This window comes from Calidris pugnax, unplaced genomic scaffold, assembly GCF_001431845.1.
Source record: "Calidris pugnax isolate Ruff unplaced genomic scaffold, ASM143184v1 scaffold102, whole genome shotgun sequence".
NCBI classification, from domain to species: Eukaryota; Metazoa; Chordata; class Aves; order Charadriiformes; family Scolopacidae; genus Calidris; species Calidris pugnax.
In genome coordinates, this window is record NW_015090846.1 from 2,285,617 (window position 1) to 2,300,067 (window position 14,451).

General features: G+C 45.1%; 2 protein-coding genes across 2 annotated transcripts; both read right to left on the bottom strand.

Moving 5' to 3' along the window:
• Nucleotides 1-2,676: 2,676 nt before the first annotated feature.
• LOC106888643 (globoside alpha-1,3-N-acetylgalactosaminyltransferase 1-like) lies at nt 2,677-14,431 on the bottom strand. The gene is made up of 8 exons (XM_014943023.1): nt 14,364-14,431; nt 13,006-13,194; nt 12,149-12,264; nt 10,961-11,023; nt 9,630-9,680; nt 9,497-9,532; nt 7,381-7,515; nt 2,677-3,788 (listed from the first exon to the last, which is right to left on the bottom strand). The coding sequence occupies exons 3-8, from the start codon at nt 12,208-12,210 to the stop codon at nt 3,716-3,718; spliced, it is 420 nt and encodes a 139-aa protein (XP_014798509.1). The 5' UTR covers nt 12,211-12,264; nt 13,006-13,194; nt 14,364-14,431; the 3' UTR covers nt 2,677-3,715.
• Nucleotides 4,921-7,381, bottom strand: GBGT1 (globoside alpha-1,3-N-acetylgalactosaminyltransferase 1). The gene is given in 2 exon segments (XM_014943022.1): nt 4,921-6,793; nt 6,796-7,381. Coding segments are annotated over 2 exon segments (630 nt in total). The 5' UTR covers nt 6,884-7,381; the 3' UTR covers nt 4,921-6,251.
• Nucleotides 14,432-14,451: the final 20 nt, after the last annotated feature.

Here is a 14,451-nt window from a genome sequence, read left to right on the forward strand (position 1 = left end):
GCGAGCCCGGCGGTACCCGCGGGTGCGCACACCGGCACCGGCACCCCTGGGCAACCCCCCCCCTCCGGGCAGCTCTCCAGATGTGCACACCCCACCGCTGGTTGGGTGCCCCCCTCCCCAGGAGGAGGTGGGTGCTGTGGGTGACCCCCGGGAAAGCACCTTGTGGGCCCCGCTGAGTTGGGGGCGGGGTGGGGGGGTTTTTATAGCCGTGTGAGCTATAAATAGGAGAAAAGCTTCAGGGCAGGGAAAGGGGTCATTTGGTGGGTGAGATCCCCCTGCGTGCCCCGCTGCTGAGCTCTGCCTGGCGAGACACCTCCAACCAGGCGACCCCGGCACCCTGCCCCATGGGGACTGGGCCACCAGATGTGTGCAGACCCAGCACCCGAAACGGGGGGAACGCGGGGAAAAAGCTGCTGGAGATTTGGGCGCACGGTCGGGTGTGCTGGAGCGTGAGCTGGTGAGCCAGCGGAGGCTGAGAAAGAGGGGTTGCCCTGGAAACAGAGAGGCTGCATGCGAACGGCTCCAGAACCCATGGCTGATATTTATGAGGCCGATGACATGTGCCATTTGCAGAGTGATGTCAGGAGAAGCAGGAGCTGAGAGGTCTGCGTCACCCTCCCTGGCTGAGCCCACCCGGCCGCTGCAATGCTGGGGACTGACACACGCACCCGGCACCCACACCAGTCCCACCCAGTGGGAAGAACCCACCAAGGGTCCCAGTGGGAATTAGTGACCAAGGCACAGCCCCATCACATCTGGCCATCCCGTTCCTCCGTGGCTCTGGGCCAGCAGAACCAGCAGCACGGGATGGGGAGCGTTGCCAGGAAAGGAAAAGGTGCTGCCAGGCCTCTGGCTCTGGCACTAGATGCTGCTACAGAGCAACATCATTCTAATTATAGTAACGGTGTCAGCGCTGAGCAGTGGGAGAAATACATACTTCAAAAGGTCTATAACTATGTAATTTGCTGGCTGGCAAAACTCACTACCGAAAAAAAAAAAAAATCCCAACCCAGAATGAAGCACTTTAAAAAAGTAATTTGTACTCATCTGACTTGCTTTCAATTAGCCAAAGGTTCAGCGGGGGGGCAGGGGGGTGAGGTGGGCACATCAGCAGCAGAGATTTCTGGTTAGAACTGCCTTTCTATTCATATGGCTTTACACTAGTTTTACATGAAACAGCGACATTTGGTGGATCTATGTTTAATCTAAATATAGCCCAAGAGAAGTCAAGTCAGTACAGCGTTACTCTTGGAGAAAGGAGGGATGGGGTGGGTAGGCAGACATTTAAAAGTCACTTTTTGGATGCGTTTTGCTAGCAATGTTTTCCTAAATTATTTGATTGTGTGGACCTATGTGTGGAGCAGAACTGAAAGGTTGGGGATTTAGAGTGAGTAAAGCACAACCCACTCCTGTAAATTCCTTCTCCAGTTCCTGCTGTCCCTGAAAGCACCCGTCACTGTCATTGTCACTCTATCTGGAGAGCTGCTCTCGGTATGTTTCAGCCCTGGGGATCCCACGGGGACTCGCTGGCACAGAGCAGCAGGGGGAGAAAACAGTAACCCTGGTGCTTAGAGCTGGCCTTTGAGATTAGAACAAATCCCTGCTGAGAAAGAAACTCATCCTGCGTATCTCACATTCACTACTGAGCAGCCATGACTAGTCCCTGTGCGGGCAGAGAACAGGAGACAGTCCCTTCCTTGAAAAGCCACAGACCAAACAGGTAAGACGAAGGGTGGGAGAGTAAAAGCAGCCGTTCTGTTGGGGACCTCGCAGCCTTCCAGCTCCTTCCCAGCACCGTGCTGCTTTTGCTGCATTCAGCCAGCCAGGTGCACACAGCTATTCCCCGAGCTGGTTTTGTGCAGGGAACGTACAACTGATGTTCTTATCCTTCCTCATCCGTGTCTGCTCACAGACCGTCTCATTTCCATGCCCCTCCAGCCACCCAGAGGAGGTTTGACTAGGCCAGTCCTTCCATAACTATTGCTGGGCATCAAAGTGGTTCAAAATTACATTTCTGATTAATAATGTCAGGTTACCACCACCTGTGGAAGGGTTAAGGGAAATCCAAACATGAGTGAAAAAGGATGCAAGTCTGGCTTAGTGAAAATGATTCTTGTCTTATCAGTGGGGAAAACGAGAGGATCAGGGTTTGTCCCCACCTAAGATCACATTCAGTTTCTGTTTCTTGCCCCTCAGAGAAGTTTTCCCTTGGGGGATGGATGCACCATGCAAGTCACCAGCCGGGACAAGGAAAGAAAAAGCCTGTCAGATGGGTTCTTAAATTAGACGGACAATGAATGATGAGTCTGTTCCGCCTGAGCAGAAAGGGGCGGATGGAACAAGGGGCCCTTGGGAAGGCAACAAGCTCCTGATCTGAGGCTTGGTTAAGGACCAACAGGGCTTGGGTCAGTAATACCTTGAAAGCATGAGCAGATCCTCAGGCAGTGTACATCGGGCGATGATGTATTTGCATGTGGTGATTCACTTTTCATGCAGTACTGCGTTGTGTGTTTCCAAGTCTGAATTCCCTTTGCACAGGGAGAGGTGAGATGGCATCGACTCCTGTGACAAATGAAGGAAGACCCCAGATGCAAGAGTGCCAGTCTGCTGCCTGCCTCAGTTTCCCCACTGAGCAGTGGATGTTGGTGGGGAATTCAGATCAGAAAGTAGGTCCTTGTGAAGCCCCCACACTGCCCACAAGTCTCAGGCTGCACAATCCAAACAAGAGAAGGAAAGCTTGCTGCTGGTGTTGGGAGATTAATCAGCAGGGGATGATGACAGAAGTCCAGGCTTTCATTAATTAGAGGAGGGCATGAGCTGATTCAGGGAGCATCTCCCACACTGCACCGGGGAGTGTGTTTCTGCAGTCACATTCTTCTGCTCCCTGGAGACACGGGGAGTTTCTAGGTACTGCCTCAAATCACAGCCCTGTCAAGCTGAACTGTGTCAGGTAACATGTGACACAAGACTTTTCCTTGGGAAGAAGCTGTGGGCCTGCCAGGAGGATAAACACGTTTGGCACCGCACAAATCAGGCTGTTACTGCGTCAATCACACTGTCTCGGATTCAGCCAAATGTGGATGGGAAGCAGAGATGGAGACCACACCTTTCACAAAAGTTCTTCAGAACAGGTACCCCAGAAACATAGACCACCCTCTATCACACATCATTTGTGCTGGAGAACTTCCTCTCATGGCAGATTTAGTAGAGGCTGTGAATATTTGCACAGGAATTCTAGTCATTTAGTGGGGCAGAACAAAGCCCAATGGCTGCAAACACAGACCAATTTAGAGCAGAATTAAGGCAGAAGGGGAATTAGCCATTGGCACAGCTGGTGTATGGATTTGTGGCTACTGTATCACTTCATCTTTTTATTTGGTCTGAAAGCTTTTCTAAGAGATCTAGTACAGCCCAGCCATATATCGTGAGCTTGATACTGACATTGGGAGATAAAATTATCTGGCTTGTCCTGTGCAGGAGATCAGACTAGACACTTCTTCTGGCTTGTAAAGGAATCCATATGCATATATATACCAACTGGCATAATAAGACCCCAGTTTCAGTCATGGCCTTCAGAAACAACTCTTTTACGAATGAGAAATACACAGTATTAAGCCTGGTTTTGGTGAGAATGTATCTTTTTGGAAATATTTGGATAAAGATCCTTCACCGTTTTGGCTTAAATGAGTTGCCTAGTTACCAAATACAGACATCTTCATGGGAGATTCAGTTCTGGTTTAGTTACGTAGAGGGGTGTCTTCTTCCAGCACCACAGCACAAACAGCAGTCTGGAGAAAATATCACAGGATAAACCCTCTGCTGGATAAAGCAGACCCAGCTGCCACCAGGGGTTCTGGGCTGGAGGTATTTCAGGGAGAGATTTAGATTAGATACTAGAAAGACATTCTTTACTGTGAGGGTGGTGAGACCCTGGTCCAGGCTGCCCAGAGAAGCTGTGGCTGCCCCATCCCTGGAGGGGTTCAAGGCCAGGCTGGACGGGGCTTTGAGCAACCTGGGCTGGTGGGAGGTGTCCCTGCCCAGGGCAGAGGGGTGGAACTAGATGATCTTTAAAGTCCCTTCCAACTCTAACCATTCTATAATTCTATTTTGTGTACCTTATCTATATTATGGGTACCGTGAAAGCTTTTCTAATTAGTCTTCTGGAAGATGAAATGCCTACAATGACACTGACAAGTGCCATTTTCAGCCAGCTCACACAGGCACAAAATGGCTCGTTAAGTCATCTGCAATCAGTGGTGGGGCCCTAAAGCTTTGAATACTTGATACACTGCCATACAGCAATTTTCTCATGTGAAGAGAAGCAAGAACAGTCAGGCACCTCTTCCCCATTTTCTCTCTCTCTGCCAAATAAGGTGTACCTTATCTATATTATGGGTACCGTGAAAGCTTTTCTAATTAGTCTTCTGGAAGATGAAATGCCTACAATGACACTGACAAGTGCCATTTTCAGCCAGCTCACACAGGCACAAAATGGCTCGTTAAGTCATCTGCAATCAGTGGTGGGGCCCTAAAGCTTTGAATACTTGATACACTGCCATACAGCAATTTTCTCATGTGAAGAGAAGCAAGAACAGTCAGGCACCTCTTCCCCATTTTCTCTCTCTCTGCCAAATAAGACTTTTTTTTCTTTTTAAAAAACTGTTCCCTTAGAAACAGTCAGCTTAGCCCTTTTCACCCCTGCTTCTCCTCTCGGCGCCGTACAGCGTGGCTCACCATGGCCATTCTCTGCTGCTCCCCGTGGTCTCTCTCCCTCCTGACATTAAAAGAGCATGGCACGGAGCTGCAGACTTTTTTTTCTTTTTAAAAAACTGTTCCCTTAGAAACAGTCAGCTTAGCCCTTTTCACCCCTGCTTCTCCTCTCGGCGCCGTACAGCGTGGCTCACCATGGCCATTCTCTGCTGCTCCCCGTGGTCTCTCTCCCTCCTGACATTAAAAGAGCATGGCACGGAGCTGCACAGCCCTTCGGTAGCCTGCCTCGGGAGGTAACGGAGGAGATGTTTCTGCCAGACGTGCTGCAGCGAGGGAGGTGGCACGTGAGCCTCCATGCTGTGACCTCAGTTGACAATTATGCAGTCGTCGTTGGCAAGCCGTGGCTGTTCCCCTGTGTTTGGACCCCCCCCGTCTCTCCTGTTCACCCAAGTGAGCTGTCAGGTTTTAAAGGCTGCAAAACACCCCGTTCAGCTTCTCATCGCATTCACGCAAAGAAAATGTTAACCCCAGCCTACTGCCAGCTCTAGACTGAACTCACGGTTTCACTAGAGCATTTCATTATGAAATGAAATCACCCCGTTTGCTGGAAAGGCATCAGCCCTTACTGTCAGTTCCAGCAGCTTCTAGCCAATTTATTTCACAGAGCTTAGAAAAGTTGGAAAGGACTGAAGCAATGGATAGGAACATGAACCTCTCAATACCAGATTTTCTGTGTTGGAAAAGATTACAAGATATACAGAGACATGTGAACTGGGGAAAAGGTTCAGAGCACATCTGTGATTGAAATAAACCCAAGGAATTTCAGTCTGGGTCTGAGCTGTGCCAGTTCTGTCTAAACTCAGGTTTCCATAACACAGATTGGAATTTGGAAGATAACTGCTATATGAATTCACACTATTTGTCCTGTCAGGCCAGGGTTCTTACTGGCAATGGCTGGTACCAGCTCTCTGCTGAGAAGGTCCAAGAAATCCTGCTGCACATTAATCAGGGATGACTTGTTCTGAGCACAAGTTTCCTCCTGATCTGGATAAAGGGCGTGAGTTTAAATCATAATGCATAAAAATTCATTGCCCTGCAAAATCATTTTTTTAAGTGAAAAGGTCCTTACTAAAACTCTAGGTCTTCTCCTTCTCCACAGGAATGTCAAATACCATTTTGATCTTTCTAAGTTTCTGCTACGCCTCAGGAAAGCACTCAGGCAAAGGCATCTCCAGCCTCACTAAAAGGACAGCCTTACATTTGATAACTGGCCATTTGGATGCCTTTTTGTGTGCTGCAGCCTCAAGTGGGATGCTTCTATTTACAAAGACTAGGGACCTAGAAACCTTTTCATTCTCACCTCCACTTTGGCTGCTGCTCTGAAATGCACTGAGACTCCTGTTCTCCAGAGAAACTATTCACATGTTCCTTTCTCGGTTCGTTCACACTGGGAACAAAAATTCATGGTGAGGCGTACTCTGTGGGAGCTAATAATCCATGGGTTTGATTGTGTGGAGAATATCTCTGCAAGGATCAGATGGTCAATCTCGTATCTCTTTGTAGTTCTTATCCACTGTGGAAAAACATATGAGGTGAATTTCAGGGGGCTTTGTCTTCCTGTCATCCCATAAATACTCTGGAGAAAGGACCTTGGAGGGTTTGTGAAAGGAAGTGCCTGTTGAGATATGGCTTTCTTCCTGCTGGGCTGCCATGATCTCATTGGCTTTGTCTGTCAGGATGGTCATATGGCAAGTCTTGGTGAACTCATACACTTTCTTGACCAGGCCTCCAAACATGGCTCCTCCGTAGTAGAAGTCCCCTTCTCCATCAGGGATGTAGATTGCAGAAGAGCTCCTCCTCTCATAAGAGAACTGGCTTCGAAGGACATTGAAATAGCCCAGGTGTATGGCTGCTACTGTATCACCCAGGGTCTCAGGCCCCCAGGTATTGTGGAACACCATGACAATGCCCAGGCAGAAGAGGTAGTCCACCTAATGGCTCGTTTCTGCTATGGGCTTGCTCATGGCCTTCATCCTGCGCATGGAGATCTCTTGCCAGCTAGACTATTTCTTCATGGGGACAATGACAAACCTTCACCAGGTTGCAGCTGGACATTGGGAACTGTCTCAGGGTTGTCAGTGAAGATGTAACAGTTCACTCGATAGACTTTCATGAAATGTTTATCTGCTCACTCCAAGAAGTGGCCCACAAACCTTGTGTATCTGTGCAGACACAACATGTGAACAGCCCGGCAGGGCCGAGGGGATGCACAGTGGATCACAAAGGGTACTTTAATGAATGGAAGATGACAAGGGATGAAGAGTGTTGACCAGCTATTGCTGCAAGGATGCACACATTACACATGCAACAGGTAAAGTACAGTGGAGGACAAGGAACAAGTGGATTATCTCTGCTTTGAGCAACCAACTACCTACCTACAGCTCTAATTCCCAAGACATGCTAGTTCTCCAAAAATACTGACTATGTGTCAGGTACCTTAGGTGCTGAGTCTGTTATCTTGTAGGATTATGGACATGACACGTGGGCATAAAAGTTTACTACAGATTGGGACAGATTTCAGCTCTGCTGAGGACAAAAAAAGCCAAAACCATCTTTCCACAGAGGAATTCCATCAACCCAAGCACTGCGCCCACTGAGTGGTTCACTTACTTTCCGATGGCAAAGGCTGCCACCCCTCTGGTGGGGTTCAGTGGCCTGTGGGCACTGTCTAGGGTCTCGGAATGGAAGGTTCCTTCCCAGACGATGGGGGCCAGCCATGGTGTGATTGTCAGCACATCCTGACGCCTGAAGGAAAAGAAAGGGAATGTTAATGAAATGTGAGAGAGCGTGTGTGTGCGTGAGCATTAACTCATTAGGGATGGTATTATCTTCAGAGCCTTTTCCCTGCCCTCTTATTTAAGGTTACCAAGCACGGACATTTCAGTTCCTGGGAGGAAATTAAGCACTGTTTAACAAATTGGCAAAAACCCAAAGATTTACTAAAATCTCATTTAAGCTCATAGGACTTTTCTGCTGAGGAGAGTTTAATGACCACTGAACTCACAGAACGAGAAGCTATGCATATTTGCTATCAGTCTGATGCAGATTGCTACATACACATTAAAACACCAGTAGTAATATGAAAATGACTACAAAAATACATTCCATTACTGTGTTATTAAAACACAGCTTGTGGCATGACAGTTTATTTTTCCAGTATTTATATTTAGCTTTAACACAGTCGGATGTAATTTAAAGTTCTGCATGTAAGGCAGCATTCAAATGCGTAACAAAGCTATAGGAAATCCTTAATGTCCTGTGTGGGTAGTGGAAATACTGAAAATACATGCAGCAGAGTCTGATTATGCCCTATTACAGCTGTGCAATGCTATTTCAACTTTCTTATTTTTCAGGGTTTCTTTCTTACCCTTTTGATTTTAAAACAAGATGTCATTTATGATGTGTAATTTACCCTAGCCCGCTCATATTCGCCCCAGACCACGATCTGCAGCACTCTGCTAATGAAATTTGTCATGCACAGCACAGGGCCACACTTGGAGACTGCAGCAGTCTCCCATCTGACACGCTCCCAAGGCAATAACAGCATAAAACCCAAACCAAGGGGTTTGATGGCTGAGGCAGCAATAGACTTTCAACCCAGATTTAATACTTTCAGTCTGAGCGGATACGAGAATAACAATTTCATTCCCTCCTATAGCAATGCATATGATTAAAAGATTATACAGAAAGAAGAATTTGGTTTGTAGAAAATATACTAACTGAACTGTTCTCTTTCTGGGTTTATTATCTATTTTTGGAGAAGGGGAGAGAGAGAGGGAAATCTGCAGGTTTGTTTCTCTAAGCAGGGCTTTTTTTCATTTTGTTTTAAAGGGCTGCACTGGCTTTCCCAGTGACTCACTTCCATGGTATTCATCTTCTCAGTGCCTGCTAGTGAACTCCCTTCGGAAGACATAGAGCACTAAAAGCTGCAGGATTCTCTCCTCATTTAATCCAGCATATACTAGCTGATTTCACACATTAATTTATTCCAATACAGAAGAGAGAAATATTCAGTATGTCCTGTTGAAATAGCAGGGGGGGAAAAAAGGATATGTGCTAACAGGGTGTATTCATTAACACACAAAAGAATAGTGGGTGTTGGAAGTGAACTGCTAGAGATAAGAGTCAGGTAATAGGAGCTGGACCAACAGAGACTGCTAACAAACTCGAGCTGACAAGGAGTGTTGGCCTAAGTCACTTCTGAGCTGCCTAAAACCTTCCCATGTCTGTTTAAACTCACTGGTTTGACTGCTCTCATAGAGACTGTATGTGTGAGTGCCTGCAATTTGTTCCAGCATAAGATCCAGCAGGTTAACTGAAACCACTGCTGAAGGTCATACAAGGCACCTGCTTGATTTTGCCCTGAAATGGATTGAAAACTCTCCTGCAGCTGGTTACAATTACAACACAGTTCCAGAAGGTATTTCTCACTGTCTTCCAGCTATTGTATCTCTCCCTTCACCAAAAGAGACCCTGGCTGAAACCATGTAGACAGGGCTCTATGTGCTAATGTTTTAATTGGGAATTTACAGTAGATATGTTAACAAATACACAGTGACTAAACTCAATCTTATAACAGCATAGACAGCTGAAGACATGCCTATGGGGTTAGGATTCTCTTGGAACAAGGTACTGTTCAGTGCATACCAGGACTTTGAAACTGTGAGTGCCACAGAGCACCCAAATCAAAAGACATAAACAAATGACAAAGTTCAAAGAAACTTACTTTGGAGCCAGCACTCTTGGCTGCTGATAAAATAATCTGTAAAAAGGAAGAAATATCCACTGAATAATACATGAATATGCCCAGAAGAGAGGGACAGCAGTTTAAAGGTCAGGAAATAAAAGGCAGTACTTACTGGGGGAAAAGCTGGATTAGCTTCTCTTCTGTATATTGGAGTTTCGTAGAGCTGCATGATGGGGTGAGAAAAGAAAGGGTTTGTAATACTTTTCTGAAAACAAGAACTTGGTTTGGCTTCAGGACCTGCTGCTGTACTGACAGCTGTCCAAGTTCTCCCTCCAGTTGCTGTGGACGCAGCTCTGCCTGGTCCAGAGATTTAGATATTGCCTGAATGCACCTTTGAGGGCTGTCAGATGAGTAAGAGTTTTGAAACAGAGCACACAACAGAACAGGGATGGAGAGAAGCTGGCAGCTCTCTGAGTCTAGTGAAGTCAAGTCAGAGTTTAAGGGTGGAAATCCAGGGCAGCACATGCTTGTCGGGGACTGCCAGTTCTGGTCATATGTGTGCTCCATTCCCTGCATAACTGCTCCTGTTCCCCTGGAGGGCTGAACTGCCCAAAATATATCATACTTTCAACAGCATTCTGAGAAATAAGCATCTTACTAGACACAATTATTTTAATAGCTTGAAATAGTCAGAAATTTTTCTAGGAGAGATCAACTTTTCTATTTGCATCTTTTTGTTTTGTTTTTACAAGATCTGTAGGTCATGACAAAGGATGGGAAAAGCCATGGCTATGGCCTGATAGGGCAGTGAAGTCACTTAGGCCATATACCCTGTTCCTCCACAGTGTAAATTCTCTTTCACACAGCTTTGAGGTAGCTTTTAGGACCAATGCTAAGTCAGTTATCTGTACATTAGTTTGCATCATGCAATGAAGCTGACTCCTTAAACTGTACGATTTCTGGAGAAGCATCTACCCTTTCATTTTGTTCACAACTCAAGTGCTGCCAGAACACGAATACATTCATAAGGCAAGTGGAAAACACAGATCATAGAGTGAAGATGAAGAACATGATTAGGAAACCAGGGGATTATTTCTAACTCTGCCACAACTCCTTACATCATCATTCATGTCACCTCTCTGACAGTTCCCCAACCAGCAAGCTGGGATAGTTAATGCACATGTCAAAGCACAGTGAGATCCTGTGTGTACACGTGCACGTGTGTGATTACAGCCTGATAATAAAGCCACAGTTAACCTTTTAGTCACGGTCTCTGTGATCCACTCATGCTGTACAAATACAGAGTTGCCTTGAAGGGCAAGCAGACTAAAGCAGAAAAGGTTGCATTAGTACCATTTCCTTTTAAGAGAGTGACTAATTATACATTCATCATTGCATAAAGAACAAGTGACTACTTGTTAATAGCTACTTATACTGCCAGTGAAATACAGCTCCTGTAACAATGACCTGTGTTACTAATTACACACAAAATGGGATACTCACAAGATTTCCAGGAAAGGAAGGTAATATGGGAGGTAGTGCACTTTTCCATTCCCAACTATAATCCTGGGATAGTAAAGAAACATTTTAAGATAGGAAATGTTGAAAGATATCTTCCTATGATTTTCCAAGATCTTCTCACAATCTGGCACGGATTTGGAGAAGCAACTCTAGCTGTTTCTCTACTTTGCTACTTAGTGTAAGAGCCAGTGTATTCACCTTTTAATATAAAATACTGGTGCTAAGGCATAAATGGGAAGCTCAGGACAAAATGAGTCCTGAAGGATCCAGCTTGTAACATCAGGTCTAAGTATTTTTTATTTGCATCAAGTGCTGTACAAAATGTAGGTCTACTCATTTTTTAAAAGCGTAGACAAATGGCACACATAAGGCAAAGCCCAAAATGAATAAATATACAATATACACTGATGTGACATACTAACACTTCCTGGAACTTTAAATGCTGTGTGTGCATCCTCGAATTTGCATAGCAGACAAACAGGCTGCATAGGCTTTTTTCTCCCTTCAGTTTTCATCACACTATGTAGATTTTTACATACAATCACTTAGCTACTGGTGAAATGCAACTAGCCACAATGTGAAATAAGAGCAAACTGCAACATCAGAAATACAGTAGAATTAAAAATAAATTTAACAACGAATGATTAATAATTTAACAGTTAGTAGAAATGCCTGATCTCAGACTCCTTTCAAACAATGTTTGAGTTTGCTCAAGACAACCTGTAAGGCTTATTCAGTGACTCAGTATACTCAAAGCTACAAACATTCTCAGTGTTTGAAAGCAACAATGTTTGATAGCTACACAAAGCTATCCCTAATTACACTAGAGTGAGCTTGGACTGTTTGGAGAGACAGATAATCATCTCTTTTAAGCCCTGAACTGAAATGTAACTGGAATATTCTGTACCTGAACATTTGTTTGAGAGTCAGATACAGTGTTAGCAGCCTAATTTAGACACAGCTAGTCTTTTTTTCTCTCGCCCTTGGGAGGCTTCTCCCTCTACTAGTGTTACTTCATCTATTGTACAAATTACTGTTCCTTCTTACAGCTCTGAAAGGGACTTTCCATAAAATGCACTGCCTCTATTTTTCTGTCACTATGCTTTTCACCACAGTGTAGATATAGACAAGATGTTTTAAATATGACCAATCTTGCCAGTAAATGCTTACCAGATAAACACAGTAACAGCAGACAGACAGAGAAGAGATCCCAACGCTTTCCTGGAAGTCATGTCTTCTAGAATAGAAGGAAGAAGGGCAGCTTCTTACTCCCAGCAGCTTTCACTCTGCAAAGAACAAAAAAAGGAAATTTACTATAAGTGTCTCACTATGAAATAAATGGATTATTTTATTATAGGAGCGTGAGGTTCTCCAAGCAGTTTCATTTTCATTCAGTCTTTCTGAGACCAGGAACACAAAAGAAACCAGAGTGTAAGAGCCAGGCCCCTTAGTCACTGAGGCAGTTCCTGTAAACTGAGAAACCTCTCCGTTTCAGTGAGATCTAATCACAGTTATAAGTGCGGGGGGACCCTTTCTGATTTCATTCTAGCTTCTGTAAATTCCATTTATTCATCTAAAGCACACAGCCTTTGCAGTTTAATAACCTCACCAAGACAAGTCATATCTGGTGATACGTAGAGCTAACAGAGTTACCACTTTAGCTGATAAACCCCATCTTTCACAAAACTAACTGCCAGAGGCAGCTCCCTCCAAAGGTGCATGTGGAAAGGTAAACTGAGGTCCAATACAAGCAAAGAAACATTACACAACAATAATAATGCATATTGGGCAATGATATTCCTCTATAAGTCTAAGAAATTACTCCCTTTTCAGCAGCCATAAAAATCCACTTCCCCTGGCTCAGCTGTCATACCTTAGAAGGCCAAATTAATCCCTTTTCACAGGGAAATAAAGGTTCCCCAGTGTGAACCACCGGCCCTGTGACACACAGAGAGAGCCTTTGCATGTGGCCTCCAAAGGGGCTTGTTACAAGCACGTTAATTGTTACAGGCTACAGTCATTATTACCTTCAGTGAATACAGAACTATGGTAGTGCAGATAAGTCTCTTGTGTGTGCAAACTCACTTCCGCCTCCGCAGCATCCTCCGTGTCCACAGAAAGGGCTCTTCTGCAGGGCAGGATTTCCAGGCTGCGGCTGTAGGGACTGAGATACGGTCCGGGTTAGAGGAAAGCACTTTCTAGCATGTGACTGGAGCCTGGGGAAAAAAAAAACCCAACAGGGCTGTTTGCCAAAGTCCTATTTATAGACAGTCAGGAGCATTGATGTGGGTGGGAGGAACTGGCACAGGGTGCTTCTTTAGGGGAGGCTGAAGTAAGCATCACAGAGATCTTTTCTGTCCTGGCCCATGGTAAGGCACACAACAGTGCTAATGGATGTGGAGTGTTAGTGGTGATTTTCCCACTTTAATTTCTTTGGTTATAAAAAGATAGGTAGCAAAACTTTAATTTTCTTTATTATGCCATGTAGAAATCTGCTCTGGTGCTTCTTCTTCACTCCCCTGTCAACCAATCCAATCACCTTTTACCAAGAAGCATCACAAAATCCCACTTAAAAACAAAACAAAATAACAATCTCAAGGCCTTCTACCATTTAAAGCCTTCATGGATTCATGCTGAGCAGTTCTGGATTCTTGCCTTGCTGACAAAACAAAATAAAACTTAAAAATAACAATCTCAAGGCCTTCAGCCATTTAAAGGCTTCATGGATTCGTGCTGAGCAGTTCTGGATTCTTGCCTTGCTGGAGATCCACAAATGTAGAAGGATTCACAACCAGCCTTTGCCCCTCTACGCCCTGTACATATCTGAAGTCTTAGGATGTTTCCTTCTCTCTTCTATTCTGCAAGCTCAACCACCATAACTCCTTCCATCTCTCTTCATAGATTGTTAACCTGAAAACCTGTGATTATTTGTGTCAATTGTTTGATCTCTCATCAATCCATTCTCACAAAGTGTGGTGCCAAAACCAAACCAAATACTTCTGCTGAGCCCTCCCCAGTATTGAGTAAAGCAGGATGACCCCACAAAACTCAAGTGCTGTGACAGTTCATACATTCCTATGTGACACTTGCCTACTTTGCAAGAACACAACATGGTGATGACATTCAGCTTGTGGCCAAAGGTAATCCACCCATCTTTTCTATGGCACCTCTCCTGGCCAGGTCTATGACACATAAAACTTTGGACTTGACTTTATGGAATTATACTCCATTTTCAGGCTTTTTGTTTTACTAGAACATCAAGCCTTGACTGCATTCTGTTTTCCATCGTGCTTGCATCCCCTCCCAGCTTGATAGCACTTTCCAATTTCATAAACATCCGCTGAAAATTTTTCCCCAAAGCATAAATGAAAACATAAGACAGTACCACTGTGCAGATAGTCTCCTGGGGATTCTCATTTCCTGCACCTGACCATCCTCATGCACTTATCGCCATGGTGTACTGAGAGCAACAG